The sequence below is a fragment of the Ambystoma mexicanum genome, chromosome 14 (genome assembly GCF_040938575.1).
Source record: "Ambystoma mexicanum isolate Mex_15411 chromosome 14, UKY_AmexF1_1, whole genome shotgun sequence".
In the NCBI taxonomy this organism is placed as follows: Eukaryota; Metazoa; Chordata; class Amphibia; order Caudata; family Ambystomatidae; genus Ambystoma; species Ambystoma mexicanum.
This window is the reverse complement of record NC_090940.1, coordinates 91,615,109-91,636,991: the sequence shown is the minus strand read 5'-3', so window position 1 is coordinate 91,636,991 and position 21,883 is coordinate 91,615,109. Positions and strand designations below refer to the sequence as shown.

Genomic DNA, 21,883 nt, shown 5'->3' with positions numbered 1-21,883 from the left:
TATCCTTTTCTTTGTGGACCAAGGTTCTAAATGCCCAATCTGCCATCTTGGAATTCCAGTTTCCCTTTGGGTGCACCCACATGCACTCTGTGGGCTCCCAGCACAGAGCCATGGCTCTACCAGAGCCTGCTGCAGCAACAGAGCGTCCCCGGCCACCCCAATGTATCCTGGTATGGTGTGTGTGTACACTCAGGCTGCGATGGGGAGTTTAATATCCACTGCCTCATTATTACTAGACCTGGCATGCCCGTCGTATATCATCTTTCTGTCAAGGTCCTCTCCTGTAAGAGCCAGCAGTGTTTCGGTTATGCATGTGGCTGTCGCCTGGCACTGGAGCGGTCTAAGTGGGGCTGGCCATGGAATCCTGCACACACCACCTGTGGGCCATTCTGTACTGCTTCAGGGATGCCCGCTCCTCTTGGTCACCGCACTACATGCCTCCAAAACAAGGCAGGGGACTTTGTCACATAGCACCCCCTCTTCCAAAAACCCTCTTTCTGGGTGGTGGAAGCGTGGTGACAGATGTGTCCAGGAGGTTCAGGTCATTTCCCGTTGTGAAAATCACACAGCCAGTACATGACCTGTGGAGGGGGCCCCAGTCAGCCAAATTGGTCTTCACTCCAGTGTTGCACTCCTTTACTTGGACATTTGTAAGACAGGTGTCAAAGTTACATGTACCCACCCACAGGGGTAACCGGGCAGGCAGCCGTATCTGCCTTGTATCATTTGCTCTTATAGTGAATTGGAAACAAGCCTATGCTTCCCTATTTTATTTTGTTTTATTTTTTACATTTATAAAGCACACAAAGCAGCCCTTAGGCATCGCAGCTGAAGAGGAGGTGCTAAGACCTCCATTGTGCTCCTTTTCACCTCTTCCATTCTGTCAGTCCCTCTTGGACATTCTGGGGCCCTTTGTTGCTCTCTGGGACCCTCTCTGAAGCTCTCTGGGCCTCTCTGGCACTCTCTGGAGCTCTCTGGCATTTCAGCAAAATCATTCCAAGCAGCAGGCAGGAGACAGAGTCAGATTCATCAGGTTTTATTTCATGCTCTTGCACAGAGCACAAACGGCATCGTTGTCAAGTACACAAACCCAACCCTCAGCTAAAAAAGGAGCTCCCTTTTATATCTTGTCAGAGAAAGAGTATTCAAACCCCCACCTTTTCTAAACATGTCCAGGCAAACTCTTCATTGAGCAATTATTTCTTATCTTGTTTAAACCTTAAAAATGAAATACATTCTGGGACACATCCTAGGCTTTTTTCCGGTGGCGCTGCCCCAAATATGGTCATGCAGCTGTTTCCCTTAGTTAAGTTTTCAGACACTGCCCAATTAACTTGTCTGGTTTCAGTGCGTTTATCTGGCTTCTGAAGGCACGGTGGCCTTGAATGTTTCAACTTCAGGACTGACTCATGCTTACACGCTCTGCAGCATTTCTTCATTTATGCATCTTTTTTCTCCCATTTAGCAGCATTGTCAGTTAAAGGCATTGTCAGTTATATAAATGGCAGAGTTCTTTTCTGTCTGGTTATAGAAAAAACCCTTAATCATTTTCCTACTCAACTTTTATAATATGCATTCTGTACCTTGCCTACTTACTAAACGAAACTTAAAGCATTTTCGACTTTGTACACATTCTATTTTTACACGTTTACAATACTAACTCATTTCATACAAATGTCTCTGCCTAGCTTTAAGGTGGGGCTCCCCCCTATTGCATTCAGTTGTTGGTACCTTATCTTCATTTCAGCACCTCCATTACATTTCCCCGGCTTTAAAGTTCTTGTTTGTTAAACAATGACTTTCAACCATATGCATGTCCACCCTCCTTGATACTTATCTAAAACACATCCTATCACAATCCTACAATTTGTCACATACTAACGTATTGTTATTCTTAAAACAAAACATGTGTGTCTCTAAACTATTTTTATCTTTTTCCATTTAAGCCCAACTTCCTGTCTCCACTTGCTTTAAAATAACTGTATGCCTTAGATAATTTCACAGCCATTGTGAGACTCGAGAGGTTGGTCAAGCTTTGAGATAACCCATTAGCCCATTGTCTCTTCGTATGTCATATCTTGTCTGCAACTCCCACCCCAACAAAATACAATCTATCCTTGGTCTTCTTCTTCTGCCCATGCATATACATATATCTCTTTTTTTGAACTGTGTCTTTCCCTCTTGTTCCACAAATTTTCTTCTTTCGTATCTTCCCCTTTAATCATCTTAGATTGGCATCGGTGGACCGTCTGTGTCCTGTCACCTTTGTCCTTGCTTTCGAGCTGTTTTCACAGCCAGTCTCCCAGGTTTGTTTTAATGCTTAGACCAGGAGTCCATTGTCTCTTTTTCCTTTTTCACAAGGAGTTCATTTTTTACTTGAGTGTCTCTCTTTCAATAAATACATTGTTCCAATGAGTCCCAAAGAGGGGATGTTTCAGCATGGGGACACAGGGTTGGGGGAGTCTCTTGCAGACACAATTCAGATGATCAATTTTGTCGGGCTTCCACTGGGTTTCTCTATGGACCTCCCTCTTTTCTCACGCGGATCAACATTAATTTCCCAAGGGATACAGGTCCCTCGACATATACCTGTAATATACAACTGAATGAGTTTCTTTTATAAAATAAACATGTCTCTTCCATTTAACACATTCCCTACCAAACCATTTCCTTAAAACCTCTCTTCTCCACATTGGCTCTAATACCCTACTTCCTAAAAATCGCGAGACATTTCTTCTCATTGAACACCCCTGCCTCCTAGACAAAGCTACAGGACATCAAACGTTTCCTTTTTATGGGTCATTCTTGCCTTACAAACAAAATACCCCCCACCCCTAGCTCTGTGTCAGCTGGCTAGAACCTGACTTTGTTTTCAATCATATACAATACATGTTGTCCTTCATGGGACACATTTTCTTTTTCTTGAGGGTGCCACATGCAACCCTAAGGAGACAAAAATAACAATTAAAGAAAGACGACTTCTTCTTTTCTGGTCTTCTAAGCACATCCGTAGCAGATGACAGAAACATCCTTGGGGATCCCCGTCGTCTGTAGAAGGTCAAAATTGGAACAAAAGTCTTTCGGGCACTGGTAAGGGGTTAGGTTGTTTTCCCAACTTTAACCCTTTCTTCCTTTTCTGCTATCAAAAAATACTTTCTGGATCATTCTCCCCTACTTGTTGGTGCACATAAACAACTGTTTTCCAACCACCCTGCAGGATACTTAGTTTAGGCTTGGTTATTTGCTCAGTTTAGCTGCACGTGGTTCCTGGTTAGCTGCAAGTGCTTCCTTCCTCCGCTCAACAGCCATTCTTCCTTTTCTCTTCTTGTCTTTTGTTGGACCATGGCCTTTGCTTGTACTTTGCATTCATCCTATGGAGACAAAACAGAGGTGTTTCGTTGCACACCGTCCCTGCCTAACTTAATCTAGCCTACCCCTTTGAGACTATGACACCAATTCATACTATGTGCCTCCCCTGTTTATCGTACCCAACAATGTTTGCCTCTTCTAATGATTGCACACCCCTATCCCATCAACCTTTTTTGACATTATAAACACAAAAATAATTACTCACCTTCAATTTAGACTTCTGTTTTCTGTGGTTGTCTGAAGTGGCAATGTTGACATCTATTTTCTACTCTTTCCACACCTGATTGCTCTTGAGAAAGCAGCTAAACACTTGAAGACATTGTGTCTCTTACTACCTCTTTTCCTGTTACTCACCTGGATCCTCTTACTTTTAGTGCTGATCAATTGTGTGCCCACAACCTTTTAGCGTGAACTAGTACTTACCTTTTTATTTTTCTCCCTAATCTTAGGCCATGCAGACATTTCTCGTGCTTCCACGCAAAGGTTCATAACTTTTATCTGTAAAATAAATCAAAATCGTTACATGCACTCAAAAAATTGTTCTTTACTTACCTCACTATATTTTCTTAAAATGGCTTGTGTGTGATTTTCCCTTGTTTGGTTGGCCCAATTTTTTGTCAGCCATACTCCATTTCTTCGTCTTCATGGTCTCTGATGCTTTTTATTGCCCTATGCTCCTTTTTTGCTGGTGGCCAGGAAACCTCATAAGTGCTATTTGTTTTCCATTTTTTTATTTTTTTGTCCGTTTTATGCTTTTGAGTTTATTCCCTATCCTTTTATTCATTTTCCCAACTGTTCCCTTCCTCAATTTTCTTTTATTAATTTTTGATTCAAGATAAACAACTATAAACAACTATTTTCATCTTTTTCCCAATTTATTTATTTATTATTATAATTTTTCCCGGATCCTGTGTAACAGAGGCCCAAAGTCTCCCTAACGTGTTTCAATCCTTTATTGTTTTCATCTCTTATTTATTTTGGGCATTTATTTAATTATTATTTTGTTTTTTTATGTATACTAAAACACACTTCCTTTCTTTTTTTGCGTAATTCTGTAAGGAAAGTACAATTTCATACTTTCATAAGGCCCTATATGGCTGCATTGTTATCTATGATGTTGTTTAACCTAAATCTTTTTATCTGAACCATTACTGTCCTTCATGATTCTTATTTCATTCTGTTTGCTTCTTAATCATTTGCCATATTTCCCTACATTATGGCTGCCTCTAATTTCCTGGAGGTCATCTGTCTCTTTCCTTTTGTTCATAAATGTTCATGAATGTTCATGGCCTGCACCTGAATTTATAAAAAATGTTCATTATTTCTCCACCAGGTCACACAGCTGGCTATATTTATCATGCTGCTACAATAATAAAATCTTTTAATTTTCACCCAAACAATCTCATTGGCCTTCTGCCGTTTTCATGGCTTCAAAATCGTGCTTGTGTCTAAATGGGGCATGTCCCAAATAAACAAACATGCTTTCCTTGGTAGCCTAAACACCATCATCACACTTTCATGCTTTGTCATTCAATTCTTTCTTCAACCATCTAAATCCTATAATACTACAATCTCAACTGATCGTCCTGAATCAAAAATGTTTTTCACAATTTTTCAAAAAGTTTTTCGCCACGCCAGCCGCCAAGGCCTCATAAATTGCAAAATACCACCCCTGGTATAACACCATTCAAACTGTTCAATCACTCACGGTGGAGCTCCTGAAAAAGGACCTTTAGGAGCACCCCAAAAACCCCCATTCAATACATTTGTGCTATCCTAGAAATTCCCCAAAAAGCAGGTCACAGAGGACCCAGTAACCCCCTTCAACTTCAGAGCGCATTCCAAGTAAAAAATAATAGAAAACATGAATAGCATTGGACCATTTAGCTACAAGGCGATGCCTGCCCCTGCCCGCACGTTTGTTTAAAAACCCTGTGTAAAATCACTTGCTCCACATCTCATGACGTTCACCAATACCTCCTTCAATCCCAACACTATTTCTGCAGCTGTGAAACAACCCTTAGGAGTGTTCCTCCGCTCACCCTTGTTCATGTCATGCCAGGTCACATGCTACAATCTGTTCTGTTGCACTTATCATTTGAATGCCATTGCTTCCTCTTCACTACCACATTCACTAATGCCATCGGCCCTTTCCTTTCCCCACAATGCTTGCAAAACTGCTCACTCATTTCCTGTGTCATTATCAGAGTTAAACTGGATTACTACACTACCATCCTTGCAGACATCCTAGAAAAAATCTTCACAGGCTCTAAAAGTGCAGAATGATGCTGTGTGCAACTCTCAGTATTCTCAAAAGAATATACATTACTCATGCCAAAGCGAGCATGGCTACCTGTGAAGGAATGGTTAATATCAAATCACAAATGTATGTCTCACACAGCACTAGTATATCTAACTGATGCTGTTAATAGAGTCAGTTCAGCCTGACCCAAAAGAAGTCACCATGTCACTCAACTACAAGTCCCACTAACCAAAGGAGCTAATGCCAGGGGGCTAAGCTTCCCCGTCTTGTTCCCAAACCATGGAATGCTTCCTCTAGCGAACTTAGAGAAGAACCATCCCTCCTCATTTTATTATTTCGTCAAAACCCTCAAAACTACCTTGTTTAACTACCCCTACCAGTTCCCCCAGTGGTGTCTAGATGCATCCCCCTGCTGCTTAATTAACATCTATGCCCTGTGTTTACTCAATTTCTACTCTATCCATTGTGAGCTAAACATGCAGCTCATCCATTGTAAGTACAATATATATTTATTTGTACTATAACTACAGGCAAAGCTGTGGCATGCAACCACTTGTGTATGCCATTTTCATTGTAATCTGCAAGCCTTTTCTTTGTAACAGCATCACGATGCCTAAGGGCTTCTGTGTGCTTCATGAATTCTAATAAATAAATAAATAAAGGTTTTTTTCATGCATTGAAACCTTTCCTTTCTACTAGGAATCTCTCATTCTTTGCCAAACTACAATAGGCACTATTATTGGATCAATACAATGCCCCTTCTCTGGGCACTCATGGACAGCTCCTCAATAAAATAAAAAATATGTATCACACAAAATAATGCCTTTAGGCAATACTGAATATTCCCATACAGAAGCCTCTCATAAACCAGGAGAAAAGCGCACTGGCTATCAATAAACAAATGCATTCCTTTATTAAACTCATGGGCAACACACAAAAGATGCCTTTTTGTCCATGCCCTTTCATACTTATCAGAGTGAATCACTCTTGTTAGTCCATCAGACTTCCTTGGTCAGTCCAATATATATGCCTGCCTTTAAAAATCCACAACTGGGGGGCCCAGCTCTAGCCATCCAGCTCCTAAAAACTGGAATGCCCACCCACCAGCACTAAAAAATGAAAGAATCTTACATTGCTTTCCTCAACATGCTGAAAGCATTAATGTGCAACCATGCCCCTTCCTAATCTCATCATGATAAATAGCTAGGCTGACTACGACAATGCCATCCATGTGCTAATTCTTGTCTTGTTCAATGTATTCCTGTACCTGCACCATTGCATCCTCTGTACTCGCGCCGAAAAATGCCCCTGGGCTAATGTGCACCTACACGTCTAAATAACTACCACTGAAAGGTGCCTATTAAAATCACACCACAGCTGACACATTTTCCTCAAAGGACTGCTAAACCAATGACACATCTATGATCCAAAAAGCCGTCTTTGCTACATGGATACACAGTTCCACTGTCATATCATTAGACCAAAAATTGTTTTTTCTTGCCATATTTCTCCTTGCATTCCAAAACCCTAGTGCCACTTAACTTTTATAAACACATCTGATCATCCTCTGGGGTTGTCCCACTATGAAACACATTAATTTTTCTGTTTTGCAAAAATATTTCTTATTTTCAGGTTGACACCTTTCATTCCCAGGTGCCTCTGTGTATCCTGTGTTTGCGTATTGCTGAGCCTACATGTACACTCACTGACTCGTCCTCTGCACCAAATTCATTTTGCATGTAATGCGCTTTATAATAAATGCAACGTATAAACCACACTCACTTGAGCATTTTCCAGATCACTTAAATAGCTTAACAATTACACCAGCTGTACACATAACTGATACGCCCATGCATCATGCACTGCTGTCTCCCTCTCCACTCACTTAATGTATGGTTCTCGAGGGTGTTCAACCTATCAGTGCTTTAAAATAATACCACTGAATATGTAAGGCGCTATATGACAGCCATGACAAGACATATTTGCTCATTTTAATGTGTCTTTTTTTGCCGCCCTGCTACAAAATTACCACCATGAGTCATAATGAAAAATGTAATGACCCAACCAGATCCGAGCCCTGCGCTTACAAGCCGTCCCACTAAATATTCAGCTGCTGTCTCCTTTAATAAGTATCCCCTTACCGCTGGGTTGTTAAATGGGTAAGCTGCAACTACACTTATGAAGTTTTTCAACTTCCAAGTGTGGGCATCTATTCCATAATGCGCAACAATGCTCAGAATGACCCTTTGCATCTGCAATCTGTATTTGACACATTGTTTCTAAATAAAATAAAGCCTGTCTTTTTTCTGCACTCACTTGTGTGCGATAAATACGGCCTTGCAAGACACACAATCATTTTGTTTTTCCTTCACCATGGAGCGATCGCTAAGCTTGGCAGTGCTTATCTCAAAGAACTGCGATTGCACATTTCTATCTTGATAAATCACCACACTCACTCTCGTGGGCCATAATGAAAGCATTTTTCTTTTCTCTTGTATTACTTAGTTGCATCCTGCTTAAACATAAATTCTCAATTGCGTGTTTTCAAGCAGCTGCTCTGACTTTATTTTTCATACTACACAAAATATATGCATGTTTTCGTCATCTCACAATTATAAGTTAATTAAAATGTAAAAACCCACTATCTTTTAAACTACGGCATGCAAACCCCAAACAAAACATTTCACCAAAACAGCTTCTTTCACTTCAGCACGACATCCTTATCAACATCCTTTTGAATTTAAATGCAAATACAACCTCGACTAACATTTCACAGGGCTCTGTTTTTGCTTTAAAAATCATTCAATCATTTCTTGCCTAAAAACCAATTATCTTGCACACCTCACAGTTTATAATTTCAACTAGACTTTTCTACCCTTCACAGTTAAAAGGCACTTCTACACAGTGCATTACTTCACTCAGCGTGCTTAACGTATGACAATAATACTTCTATAAATCACTATAACTCAGTCATTTTAATGCGAAAATCTATCGTTCTTAGCACGATTCATCAGTTATCTTGTCTAGTACAAGGAAATCACAAATTTAACTCCATAGTGGCTGGTTTGAATTTTTGTGATGGCTTACAAGTGCAACAGTCTTTTACACTTATCTCAGAACTGTTTGATTTTGTTTAGATGAAATCACCACAAATTTGTGTTCTTTAAGTCATAGCATCATGTCATCTACATTATTGTTATTTTTTGGCATTTTCAAATCCTTGGCTCAATGCTAATTTTTCAGATTTAGCTTGAAAATATTATTTTTATATTATTTTTAATGTTTTACAGTGCACACAGACAGTTACGCCATAAAATGAAACAAATGAACAGCCATAACATATAACAATTAGACACACAACATAACATGACAAGTGACAAAAATCAGATGGACTCCGGCCGGCTGCATGCATATCTGCCCCTAAATATGTGCGTTTCTTTACAAAATGCGAATCCACCCCTTTCAAGGAATCTTTAAATTCTCTTGGTCTCCTAATCACCCCGTTTAACTGGGCTCTGTGCGCAAACTCCATCCAGCTGTCTTTAAACGCTAGGAAAATGGGTGTATCCTCTCTTTCTCAGGACGTCTTCCCCGGTATCTCCTCTTCTCAGGTATCCTCCTGGTATCTCTCTCTATTGTTCGGGTACCGTGAGTCAGTATTTTTTCCCTAATATATACACACTATACTCTTATTTGGATGTTATTTTTTGTTCATATCCCACCTCCCTCAGTTATCTTTTGCTGGGGTCCCTCATGAGTATTTTACTCTTGTTGATTTTTTAAATGCTGTTAATTTCTTGGTTCTTTTTTTTCCAAATCTGGACTGCTATTGTTATTTTTCCCTGACAAGTTACCAGAAATATATATATATTCTCCTTTCTGCCATACTGTTCTCCCTGCCCGTGTCCCTTTCCCTTCTTTTCTACCGGCTAGGGCAGCTGCAGTCTGCCCCATCCCTATCTTATTTTCTATCCCCTTTACTCCACTATTATCTTGGGCAGAACAGTATGGCTCACCTTAGTCTCTTAGTCTTGATTGTCCAGGTTCTTTTTCGGCTTGAAGAGATGTACTCTTGTTCAGTAATTTGATCAGTCTGTCCATCATCCTATCCCTCCTGGCTGGCTCGCCATGTGAAGAGGAGGCGCTAAGACCTCCATTGTGCTCCTTTTCACCTCTTCCATTCTGTCAGGACCTCCTGGACATTCTGGGGCCCTTTGTTGCTCTCTGGGACCCTCTCTGAAGCTCTCTAAGCCTCATTGGCACTCTATGGAGCTCTCTGGCATTTCAGCAAAATCATTCCAAGCAGCAGGCAGGAGACAGAGTCAGATTCATCAGGTTTTATTTCATGCTAGGCCGACACAGAGCACAAACAGCATTGTTGTTGAGTACACAAACCCAACCCTCAGCTAAAAACAGAGCTCCCTTTTATATCTTGTCAGAGAAAGAGGGTTCAAACCCCACCTTTTCTAAACATGTCCTGGCAAACTCTTCGTTGAGCACACGCGCACCGGGCAATTATTTCTTATCTTGTTTAAGATTACCTCCCCAGTGCCAAGGACATCCTTGGCACTTAAGGGGTTAATGAGGGAGAAAATGTTAAAAGGCTTTGCATGGTGAAATACTGAAATCACCAAAAAGGCCTTGGCACTGGGGGGAAGACCCATGGCAGTTAAAAGGTTTAAACCTTTAAAATGAATTACATTCTGGCACACATCCTAGGCTTTTTCCTGGTGGCGCTGCCCCAAATATGGTCATGCAGCTGTTTCCCTTAGCTAAGTTTTCAGACACTGCCCAATTAACTTGTCTGGTTTCAGCACGTTTATCTGGTTTCTGAAGGCACGGTGGCCTTGAATGTTTCAACTTCAGGACTGACTCATGCTAACACGCTCTGCAGCATTTCTTCATTTATGCATCTTTTTTCTCCCATTTAGCAGCATTATCAGTTAAAAGCATTGTCACTTAAAGGCATTGTTAGTTATATAAATGGCAGAGTTCTTTTCTGTCTGGTTATAGAAAAAAAAACCTTAATCATTTTCCTACTCAACTTTTATAATATGCATTCTGTAACTTCCCTACTTACTAAACCAAACTTAAAGCCTTTTCGACTTTGTACACATTCAATTTTTACACATTTACAATACTAAATCATTCCATATGAATTTCTCTGCCTAGCTTTAAGTAGGGGGGGCGGCTGTTCCCTACTGCATTCAGTTGCTGGTACCTTGTCTTCATTTCAGCACCTCCATTACACAGCACTGTTGCAAGGAAGCTTACTTAGTTACACAAATGACAAATATACAGTCCGAAGTTCGTATGGTTACATGGAAACCTGGTACTGACAGGAGAAAGTATATAAGTTACAGGTTGCAGAGGAAAGAGCAGAAGAAAAGCAATGTAGAATGTTTGAGGGGTTACAGGAGAACCGGCTACCACTAATAGGCTAGAGGAGTGATGCTGGGTGTGACTGTGTGGTTTAGATGAACAACCACGTTTTCAGGGCTTTACGGAAGGCGGTATGAGAAGGTTCATTTGTGAGTGTGGGTGGCAGAGTGTTCCATTGTCTAGTGGCGATGAATGGGAAGCTGGCACCGTCAGCCTTTGCGCATTTAACTGTTGGTGTGTAGAGTTGGTTGGAGTAGTGCGCTCTAGTACTATCCCCATCTAATCACGTGATGGAGACCACTCTATTATTATTATTATTTAATGCTTGTACAGTGGCACATGCCCATAGGCCTCAGGGCGCACATGTATCTGTTTTTGGAGTACCAGGTTGGCATGGCAGTTTGTTGTCTTCTGAAATCCAGAAGGGCCCTATACTCTTGTCCTTTTAGCTTGATCAGAAGGTGGCAGCTTCTGCCAGGAATCCCTTGGGCCAATATGTCTATATCTTTTGCCATTTTGAAGGCTTGGTATTCTGGCTCGAGCCGTCAGTTTTGTTTTGACCGTTCTGTTTCAGCTGGAACACGCGTGCTTTGGTATATGAGTCCTTAATGGCAGATGGTTATTCTTGAACCAGCTGTACGGTCAGGTTTTGCACAGTTATAAACACATGACAGGACGTTCCTCAGCCAAAATAGATGTTAGTTTCTTGGCTTTCCTAAGCCTTAATGGCTTCCCGAATAGATGTGGGCGCTGACCAACCTTAGGGTTAATGGGTAGGCTGATCCAGGGTCTGATGGCATTCCCTGCTTCCTTTTTATTCATCCTCTGTTAGTTGGCCTCCAGTGCTGAGACCTCTACACCCCATTCGTGGTTCGAATGGCCAATTCCAGGGTTTGTTTATGCAGGTGCCAAGCTGCCCACCATAACTGGGAAGGCAGGAGTTGAGGAACGTTCCAGAATCAGTTCCTCTTTCACTTCTTATGAGTTTATTTCTTTCCAGACATTTTTCTAAGAGGAATAGGATTCTGTACGACATATGTTGTGGTTATTCTGAGGGTGCAAATGAACACCTCATTAATGCCGCCCTTGATACTCTTGTTCAATCCTAAGTCTCTCCAGAATGGCATCTCTTAGAGTATCATATTCCGTTTGTGCCGTTCGCTTCAGGATTTAGAAGGTGGCCTAGAGCTCACCCCTCAAAAGAGGTGCAAAATGATGGCGTTCAACTGGTCGTCTGCGATTCGGCTGGTTCAAAAATCTTCCAAAGGTTTTGGAAGGTTTCCGAATCATCATCTTTGGATGATGATGCCCATCATCCAAAGGTGAGGATTTGGTGGTGGGACCAGCATCAGAATCTGTAATATTCCTAGCAGAGCTAGTTGGCTTCTAACTAGCTTGCCCAGTATGGAGGACAAGGAGGGATATGTTCTATTGAGGGTCTTCTCGTATGAAGGTCGCTTCAAATAGCTCCTCATTCTTCATTCACTACTTCCCAATGGATCCATAATTATGCTTAAGAGAGGCTGAATACTTTGATTTATTTCCCCTTTTCTGTGTCTGTAATGGCAGTGGCGGATGTAGTGAACTGAGTGGGGGTGGCAGGTGGTTGCCTCTTCGGACTGCTCTCCCCTTTGATAGGGCTTCTCTCAGGTCTTGATCACCAGTCCTATGGTTGCTAGTCTGTGTCTTGCTCTTGACGTTTTGCAGGATGTTATTTTGAGCCTGAGTTATTGGGCCAAATGGTGTGAAGGTGCTGCTTGAGGTATATTTATGTCTTTGTCCAAAGAGTGAACCTTCTTCCATTTACTAATTTACACATTTGCAATGTCAGCTTTAAGGATTTTTAATCCCTTATATTTTCATAAGGGTTTCTTTGGCTGCACCGGGACCCCCAAATCCTAGAGCTAATCTCTCACACAGATGGACTGTTATGATATTCGGAAAATATGACCCGCATGTAGAGTGTCCAATCTCCTAGAGGATTTGCTGAAATTACTGTGACCTCCAGGGCTTGGACTGATATCAGCTGTGAGTTCTAGACCGTCTGAGCATGGGAAAATGTGTGTCTCTTTCATTTACAATTTAACTCCCTTTGCTTGCTACTCACTATGCCCTTAGCACGCACTTTTCATGCTGTTCCCCTAAATCCAGGCCGTGGCTTCATTTATTCTGATTTTATCAGCATTCAGAGAAGACTGTGCATTGGCTTATACCAATGGTATAAGAACGCGTAAAGTGTAAAAGGTCCCCTTTGGGAAATTGTAGCCTTGCCACCAGGGAGTGTGAAGCTTAAACTATATCATAGGCACAATCAGCTTTACTCGTCACTTTCCCACTACGCTAGTAGAAAAGTGTAACTGTTGCAGGCAGTTAAGGAGTGTGAGAGGGTTTACAATGGATTCCTATGGAATGGACTTGCTTTTAATAGGTGCTAATTTCGGGCGGGCTCCATAAAAATAATGACTACCAGCATGAAAATCCATGCGTTGGTCTTTTGGCGTGGGAAATGGAGGCGGACATGGTATGTCCACCCTGCTCCCCACACCTGAGTAGCAAAGGCACCATGGGTGTAATTTTGGGGGGGAAAGGGGTGTTTGTCCCCCCCAACATTCATGGCACACCATTTGTCACCATTCATTTGGCTGGGGCACCTTTTCTTCAGATGTCATGTCCCCCCCAACATTTTCAGCAAAGTTACTCCACTGTAAGGCACGACAATCTGACAGATGGCAAAGATTGTCAGCGATTGAACGTGCCTGCAGTGATTTGGGTCTTCTGGGTCCATTGACGTATGGTCGAGCTCCACTGGAGGCCTCTTCACCTCCAGTCAAATCAGAACTGGAAGGAGAGTCCCGTCCAGGGAAATCGCCTAAAGGGAAGCTGTCATGGGGAAGAAAACTCTTGTCCTAGTGTGCAGCAGATGTAGACAGCAGACTGATGGCAATAACAGGCCCATGTACAGAAATGATGGCAAGCAATACAGAAGTCAGCGAGTAGCACATGAGGAGTGGATTTCGGAGCAGGAAAGATGGCAGGAGCAATGGAAGTAGCGCGTTGTAGATGAGGAGCAAGCACGATAGAATGACTCACGACGCATTAAGGAATACCTAAGTTTCAACACAGGAAGCAGCAGGTGCACTGCAGTGTCTTGAAATACGTGGCATCCGAATGGCGCTGAGCAAATGCGGAAGTGAGGCTGTGGACGCACCAGACATCATCTTGTGAGGGGCGTGATGTCCTGTTCCAGACGCCATGTTGGTTGCGGCAACACATACAGCGTTGCCACAGCAACCATCGTGGCATGAAGCGAATGCCCGCATGACAAGGACTGGCAGAAACAATGCAAATGGTGGAAACAGTGTTTTCTGTCACTTTTTCGAAATGATTCACCCAGCAAATACCCCCAAAGGAGTGGACACTGAGGTTACAAAGAACACGTTTTTTTAGCACTGTAAGGCACAAGAGAGGCGTGGGTGGGAATCGGAGATAAGCATATAGAGTAGCTAACACTGGTCCTGTAAACAGGAGCAGTGGTCATATGATGTCAGAGAGCCCAGTGGGGTGTGTGTGCTGATGTCACAAGAGAAAAGTCGGGGTGGGGACTGAGATCACAAGACAAGGTACAGAGAAGGCACTGAAGTCAAAAAAGATGAGGAAGAGGTGATATTGACAAAACAAGAGAAAAACAAAAGAGGTGATCACCTTTTTGGTTATAGATTGATGATACGAGGGACAAGGGTGCGTGGGCAGTGATGTCACCAGAGGCAAGGAGGCAGGGTGAGTGTTGAAGTCACAAGAGACAAGGAAGAAGGGATGCTGTTAAGTATGGGTCCACTTATACAAGGAAAGAATATGCCAAGCCACGATCCTTGTGGCGGAAAAAGGGACCTCTCTGCTAGGCTGGGAGGAGCAGAGAAAACTGGGTTTAAGGGTACAAGCCAATGCACCGGATCCTGTTACCATTGCTGAGTTGGGGGACTCTTGGACCAAGGAATTTCCACAGGTCTTTTCTGAGAGGTTGGGAAGGCTTAAAGAGTTTGAACATCACATCAGACTTAAGAACAATGCCCAACCAGTGGTACACAAGGTACGACAGGTACCACTGAAGATGAGAGCACAACTTAAAGAGGAGCTAAATAGTTTGGTTGACAAAGGGGTGATTGAACCTGTTGTAGCTACGGAATGGTTGTCTCCAGTGGTTTTGGTTACTAAGGCGAATGGTAAAATGAGATTGTGTGTCGACCTACGAAGCCTCAACCAGAACATAGTGGTTGAGAGACACCCATTACCGAATATCTCAGAAGTTTTGTCCACTCTAGGAGAACCCAAGTTATTTTCCATAATAGATCTCTCTGCTGCCTACCATCAGGTTCCGTTGTCTAAAGAGTGTCAACACTTGACTGCATTCATCACTCCTGAGGGTGTTTTCAAATATAACCGGATGCCCTTTGGTTTGGCCTCTGCGGCATCTGTATTTCAGAGAGTGATGGAAACGGTATTGAAAGGCCTGGAGAAAGTAACAGCGTTTCAAGAAGACATTCTGATATTTGCAAATGATGGTCCTGAACATGATAAGATACTTAGGTCAGTGTTAGTCAGACTAAGAGAAGCAGGTCTGACTGTACAGAGGGAGAAATGCAGAATTGCTGTTACGGAAGTGGATTACTTGGGGCATAAAATCTCCTGTAATGGTATTGCCCCCAGGAGGTCTTTAGTGGATAGCATTGTGAGTGCTCCCCAACCCCTTGACAAGGAGCAACTACGCTCGTTCATGGGATTGGCGGAGTACTACCACAAGTTTGTTGATGGTTTTTCTGCAATGTCATCTCCTTTGAGAGATTTATTGAAAAAGGGCACCAAATATGTGTGGTCTGTTGAATGTCAAAATGCCTTTAGTAAGATAAAAGATAGCATTGTGAAGGCACCTTCTTTAAGAGGGTTTGTTTCTGGCAGACGAACTGTGCTGGCTGTAGATGCAAGCACATTAGGCCTGGGTGCCGCTCTTTTTCAATATGATGGCAACATTGAACATGTCATAGCTTTTGCCTCCCGACCCCTGAGGGGGGCGGAGAGCAATTATTCCGTGGTGGAGAGAGAGGCCCTAGCTGTATCATGGGCTGTTGCTCATTTTAAATTTTTTCTATGGGTCAGTCGTTTGTTGTAAAAACTGATCACAAGCCGTTGGTTCAGCTACTGGGCAGTGCGGAATGGGCTAAAGGTTCACCTAGAATATCTCGTTGGATGATTGACTTGTTAGCATATGACTTTAGAGTGGTGTATATACCTGGGGGAGAAAATGTGATTGCTGATTGTCTTTCTAGACTGCCCGCACAGAACGAGAGTGTCAAGGATGTGAGTGCAGAAGGTACTGTGGGTATTAGTGCATTAGTGCACAATGCCATAAGCAAAGAGGAGTGGCAGTCTGCTGATGTTTTGGATGAGGTCTTGGGGCAAGTAAAATTGTGGACCAAAACAGGTTGGCCCAGAAAAGATCTCATTGAAAAGAAATATGATGTTTATTACGGTATTAAAGAGGAGTTGAGCATGTCAGAGGATGGGTCTCAACTCAGAAAAGGAATGAAAATAGTACCTCCATATGACATCAGGCCCAATTTAGTGGACATAGCTCACCAAGGCCATCTAGGCATGGGAGGTACTAAAAGGCATATCAGGCAATTCTTTTGGTGGCCAGGTATTGACAGTCAGGTAGAGAAATGTGTGAGGAGCTGTAAAGAATGTGAAAGAAGTGACAAGAGTAAGATTATTAAGGAATCAGAGTCTGCATATCCACACACCCTGACATTGGTAGGCCGTATAATAGTAATGCTCTTTCCCAGAATGTTTGTCAATGTCTCTTGTGATATAATGGTCCAGGGGGAACAAGTATCAACTTTCATTTTGAGCTCAATTCCATCCACTTGGAACTTGTCCACGGGATCTTTGGTCATCCCAGACATCTCTGAAATCTCGAATATGTGTCTTGGGGTGAATTCTTGAGTGCTGGATACTTCTTGGATGTCGTACCCCCTTCCGATGCCGTCTTCATTATTGTTCATTGGCCTGAAGTCGATACTATTGACAGCGTTACCCTTGCAAACATTAGCAAAATGCCCTTTATTCCTGCACTTGAAACATTCCGCATATTTTGCAGGGCAGGAGGGATAGTTCATACCATGTTTTGAGCTGCCGCAACGAGCACATAGATTTCTTGCATTTCCTCCTCCTCTCTTGACTGTGGAAAGGCCAACTTTCTTCTTTTGATTAACGACACAAACCGAAGACGATGGAGGATTGGATTTGTCAATCCTAAGTTCTTTGACATACTCTGAAGTCTGCTCGATGCTTCTTGCTAATTCTACTGCCTCATCCAATTTCATATCCTTTGCAAGAAGTTTCTCATGGACTCTCACGTTATTGGTGCATCTAACCAGCTGGTCTCTAATTAGGGAATCAGTCAAATGTTCAAACTCGCAAGTGTAACTCAGGGATCTGAGGCAAGCAATGTAGGATTCCACAGACTCCGACTTCTCTTGGGCCCGCTGGAAAAATTTGTGTCTCTCAAAACTGACATTCTTCTTCGGTTCAAAGTGATCCCGAAGTTGGTTAAGGGCAAACATATATTCATCCATGTCACCTGCCTCAGGGGCATGTTGTCTGGAAAGTCCATCAAAGATTCTGCGTCCTTCTATACCAAGGTTGTGTAGGAGTAAGGCCCTCTTGCGCGCAGGGGGAAATCTCTCCCCGCCCATCGCCACCAGGTAATTCTCAAACATGTCCCTCCACCTGTCCCATGTAATCGGAGCCCGGCCTGGTTCACTCAGAAAGGGCAGGGGAGGTGGAATGGAGGCGGCCATGGTTACAGGACGATGTATTTCAGTCCACTGTTAGCACTCTGCTAGGATCTCTGCAACCAAATGATTCCGCGTTATATTCTGTGTGGCCGGGCTTGTGACAGACGTTGCTAGAAGACAGGATGTCACAATGGGAGGACCGGGGCTTCTGGAGGCCAGCACGTCATGAGGTGGGCGTGGCTACCCAAGACACTTGAGCCGCGAGCGCTCGCTCCCGGGTCCGTGCTGCGGCTCGAGCTTCGGGCAGCGCTGGGTCTGCGCAACACCCCTCCTGAATTTGGGACTCGCGCGGGACTCCGAAAACAGCAGCCGCTGCACCCACGCTCAAATTAAAGCCGGGCTGCGGCTCGCTCTGGATGCGCGCAGCGCCCCTCCTTGCCTCGGGGCTTGCGCTGTACAAACGCTCAAATTGAAGCCGGGCCGCGGCTGGCTTTGGATCCGCACAACGCCACTCCTTGCCTCGAGGCTCGCGCAAGACTCCCCAAGCAGCGGTCGCTGCGCCGACGCTCATAAGAAGCGTTTCCCACTTGCCTGGATGCCAGCCTTCAACTTCACCTCCTGCCCGCCTCTCGCCTGCTGTCCCTCTCGGAGGTGAAGATCCTCGGTGTAGAAAGAACCGGAGACCAGAGGACATCAGGTGGCCCTAGTCGACATGAAGTGCCAATCCTCCATCATCCTTTCCCTGTTGACATTCCTTTTCTGAGTTGAGACCCATCCTCTGACATGCTCAACTCCTCTTTAATACCGTAATAAACATCATATTTCTTTTCAATGAGATCTTTTCTGGGCCAACCTGTTTTGGTCCACAATTTTACTTGCCCCAAGACCTCATCCAAAACATCAGCAGAGCCACTCCTCTTTGCTTATGGCATTGTGTACTAATGCACAAATACCCACAGTACCTTCTGCACTCACATCCCATCCTCGTCGCCAATGTTAAGTATGGGTCCACGCAGTGATATATATATATAGAAGTCCTTTATTAAGTATCATTCAAGGACAGCAGGTACCCCTTCAAGAGGCAGGCTCCAACTGACCAACCTTGGAATACACAGTGAAACTAAACACTCCAATTGGAACTACATGACATCACAATGTTACTCTTTTAGCTGAACATATTATAATGCAAATGTGGCACATTAATAACACTGGGAAGATTCACCTCAACAGATGCCAGTAAGACAGGTGGAGCGGGCCCTTAGCTTACTAGGGAGAAGTGGAGCGTGGACATTGATGCCACAAATACATATACGGAAGGTTCCATCTGAAAATGTTGCATGGAAAAAGTCACTAGGTCGGCGACCTTTTTTTTCTAACCCCTAAAATATTTCCCCAAATATTCTAAGAGGGGTATCATTTTATATTCTAAACTCCCAAGCTAGAATATGTAGAGAAAGTCTTTGGCCCTCATTACAAGTCAGGCGTTAAGGGTTTAATGGCGCCGTCTGCGCCGTTAACCCTTAACGCCTGATTAAGAGGTCCCGGGTTTTAACGCCTGCTTTTTGCAGGCGTTAAAACCAATTTCGCAAAGTGACCTTGGTGCTAAGTACGGTGCCGCAATTTGCGGAACCATACTTAGCGCCTTTCCCCGTTCCCATTATGCCCTATGGGGCAAAAATGGGAATGGGGAAGGGCAAATGGTGAATGGGGAATTACCATCCCACTCACCTTGGAATGGGGCGGTAATTCCGCCATCCACCATGGCGGAATCGTAACCTTAGCGGCATGGACCATGGTGCCAATAGCACCATGGTCCTCCGCCAAGGTTGTAATGAGGGCCTTTGATTTTTACTGAGGGTGCATTTTTTGGGAAATGTCGCCCCCTGGCGACTTTATCACTGGACACGGTATGGAGTGGGACTGATGCCAAAAGAAACATGTGTCGTGGGGACTGGTGCGACATGAGACAAGGTTGAGTGGACAGTGATGTCAAAATACATGAGGAAGGAGTGGGCACTGAAGTCAGGAAAGGCGAGCATGAAGTTGGCACAGATGTCACAACGAACATGGGAGAGCGGTGAGTGATGTCACATGAGACATGGGGCATGGGGAGCAGTGATGTTGCGAAAGACACATGTACGTGGGACATAGGAGCCTTAGAAGCAGGCTGATATATGAAGTAAACTGGTAAGAATGCGTTGGAAATCGTTTCTGAATCTCCCCCGCGCAGGCTAGTAGGAGGTGGCTTCTACGACTAGGACAGCGTGTACTCAATGCTTACGTTTAGTTGGCCCACCATATGGAGCGTGCCTTCTAAAGGTGATATCTGTGCATAGTGGTGCTTGGCAGTGTGGTGTCCTAGTGTCCACCATTGCAGACAACACTAGCACAGAAGCACGACATCAAAATCCTCCAATGAAGAAGGACCAAAGCAGCGACCACAGCTGCAAGACGAGCGAGTGTGAGGGGATGAGGTGAGGAAACGCGGGCTACCGTACTTGTGTGAGTCAAGGTCCTCCACCTACCTCGGTCCTGACCATGATCGCCTGAGTGCTAAGGAGCCTGGGGAAGATGCCTGGTTCTAGGTTAGAGCCACAATGTTCTGTTTGTTTTGTTTGTTAAAGGTTCTTATACCGCGCACTGTCGCCTCCTGCGCGTCCTCTTGGCGTTGTTGCGGATCTGTTAAGCAAGGAGGGTGACGGGCATGTTAGTAGGAGTGAGCGGGGAAAAGAGCAAGAGAGCTGTGATGTGCTGTTGGCAGCTTCAGTTCAGAGAAACCGGTCACTGAGTGTGGGTGTGTTTTTCGGTTGGTAGCTGTCGTGTGGTGTTGGGCGAGTTTATGTGTGGTTTGTTTCATTGCGGAAACCGTGAAAACATACAAGACTCTTGTGCTTGCCACTGGAATAGGAGATGGCATTTGTGGGGAAGTAACAATGCCACAGCAGGCTTGAAGCTAGACCCTTGCCCTGGTGTCTGATTAGCCCATGTGTGACAGACTCCAGCATTCTCCATTGCCTATTATGCATGACTGATGACTGATGTGTTGCCTTGCAGGAGCTGGAGAGACTGAACCAGGTGCTGGAAGAAGAGAAACTGAAGTTCGAGGCGGTGGTGCATGAGCTGCTGGTGGAGCAGGGGCAGATCAAGCGGTGAGAACATCCAACAGCGGGAAGTACTGGTCATACTGGGAGCGTGTGGGGGGGTCGTCCGACTCAGCAAGGGGGGCTAGTCTCCAGGAAATCCCAGAACCAGGTCCCAGGTCAACAGGGTTGATCATGTGGGGGCTCCATGCATGTCAGGGCAACCTAGGTCCATTCTTTGGCGAAGGTGATGGGATCTACACCCATACAGCCAGTACGCAACCTTGACATGTCGCCCACTTCTCCGTGCCACGATTGATGTCGCGGGGAGCTGTACCCTGCTCACCTACACAGAGAAAAGTATTGTAAACTAGGAGGGGTCAGGAATGTTGGTTTATCCCCCTGTCCTCTCCGTAATGTTCTATTCTGGATCCCTATCCATTTTAGATTTGCCGTCCATCTGAACTCTGTGCTCCAAGTGACTGGTACAATGAAATGCAATGATGGTATTTTATGTTAGTTTATTATACTGCGCCAATCACCATGGGAGTGGTCTAACAGTGCACAGGCTTGTCCGAGAGTGCTGCATTATGCCCCCGGCAGGAGTGCCAAGACCTTAATCTGCGAGAGAATAGAAAAGTGCAGCAAAGTAGAGGACAGGGTGAAGGAGGAGAAAGGTTAAACCTACATGAAAGATGTGTACAGGTATGAAAGAGAGTGGGGGTAGGGATAGGGCTGGTGATAGCTTGCAGGCCCCAGGAGTCAGTGTTGAACGATCAAAGCATTGCACTAACCAGGAATGGGCAAACGCGTGAAGCCATGGAAACGAGCGCATATTGACGGGTGGTTTCTAATGCGTATAGCGTAGTCCAGAAATAAGTCATTTCATGAAGAACAAGCGTTCTCTTCCATTGTTGGAAGCGTTCCGTTCCCTTGCTCACGTTATTCCTTCAACAAATAATTGTCCCCAGTCCAAGGGCCTCATTAGGAGGCCCCCA

At 44.1% G+C, this 21,883-nt stretch overlaps 1 protein-coding gene across 2 annotated transcripts in view; it reads left to right on the top strand.

Annotated features, from left to right (window-relative positions):
* PLEKHD1 (pleckstrin homology and coiled-coil domain containing D1) overlaps window positions 1-21,883 on the top strand; it is a 310,344-nt gene that overhangs the window by 228,491 nt on the left and 59,970 nt on the right. For both annotated transcript variants that reach the window (XM_069638581.1, XM_069638582.1), the window contains one exon: window positions 20,860-20,954. In XM_069638581.1, the coding sequence (XP_069494682.1) occupies window positions 20,860-20,954 (95 nt within the window). The remainder of the gene's footprint in view (window positions 1-20,859; window positions 20,955-21,883) is intronic.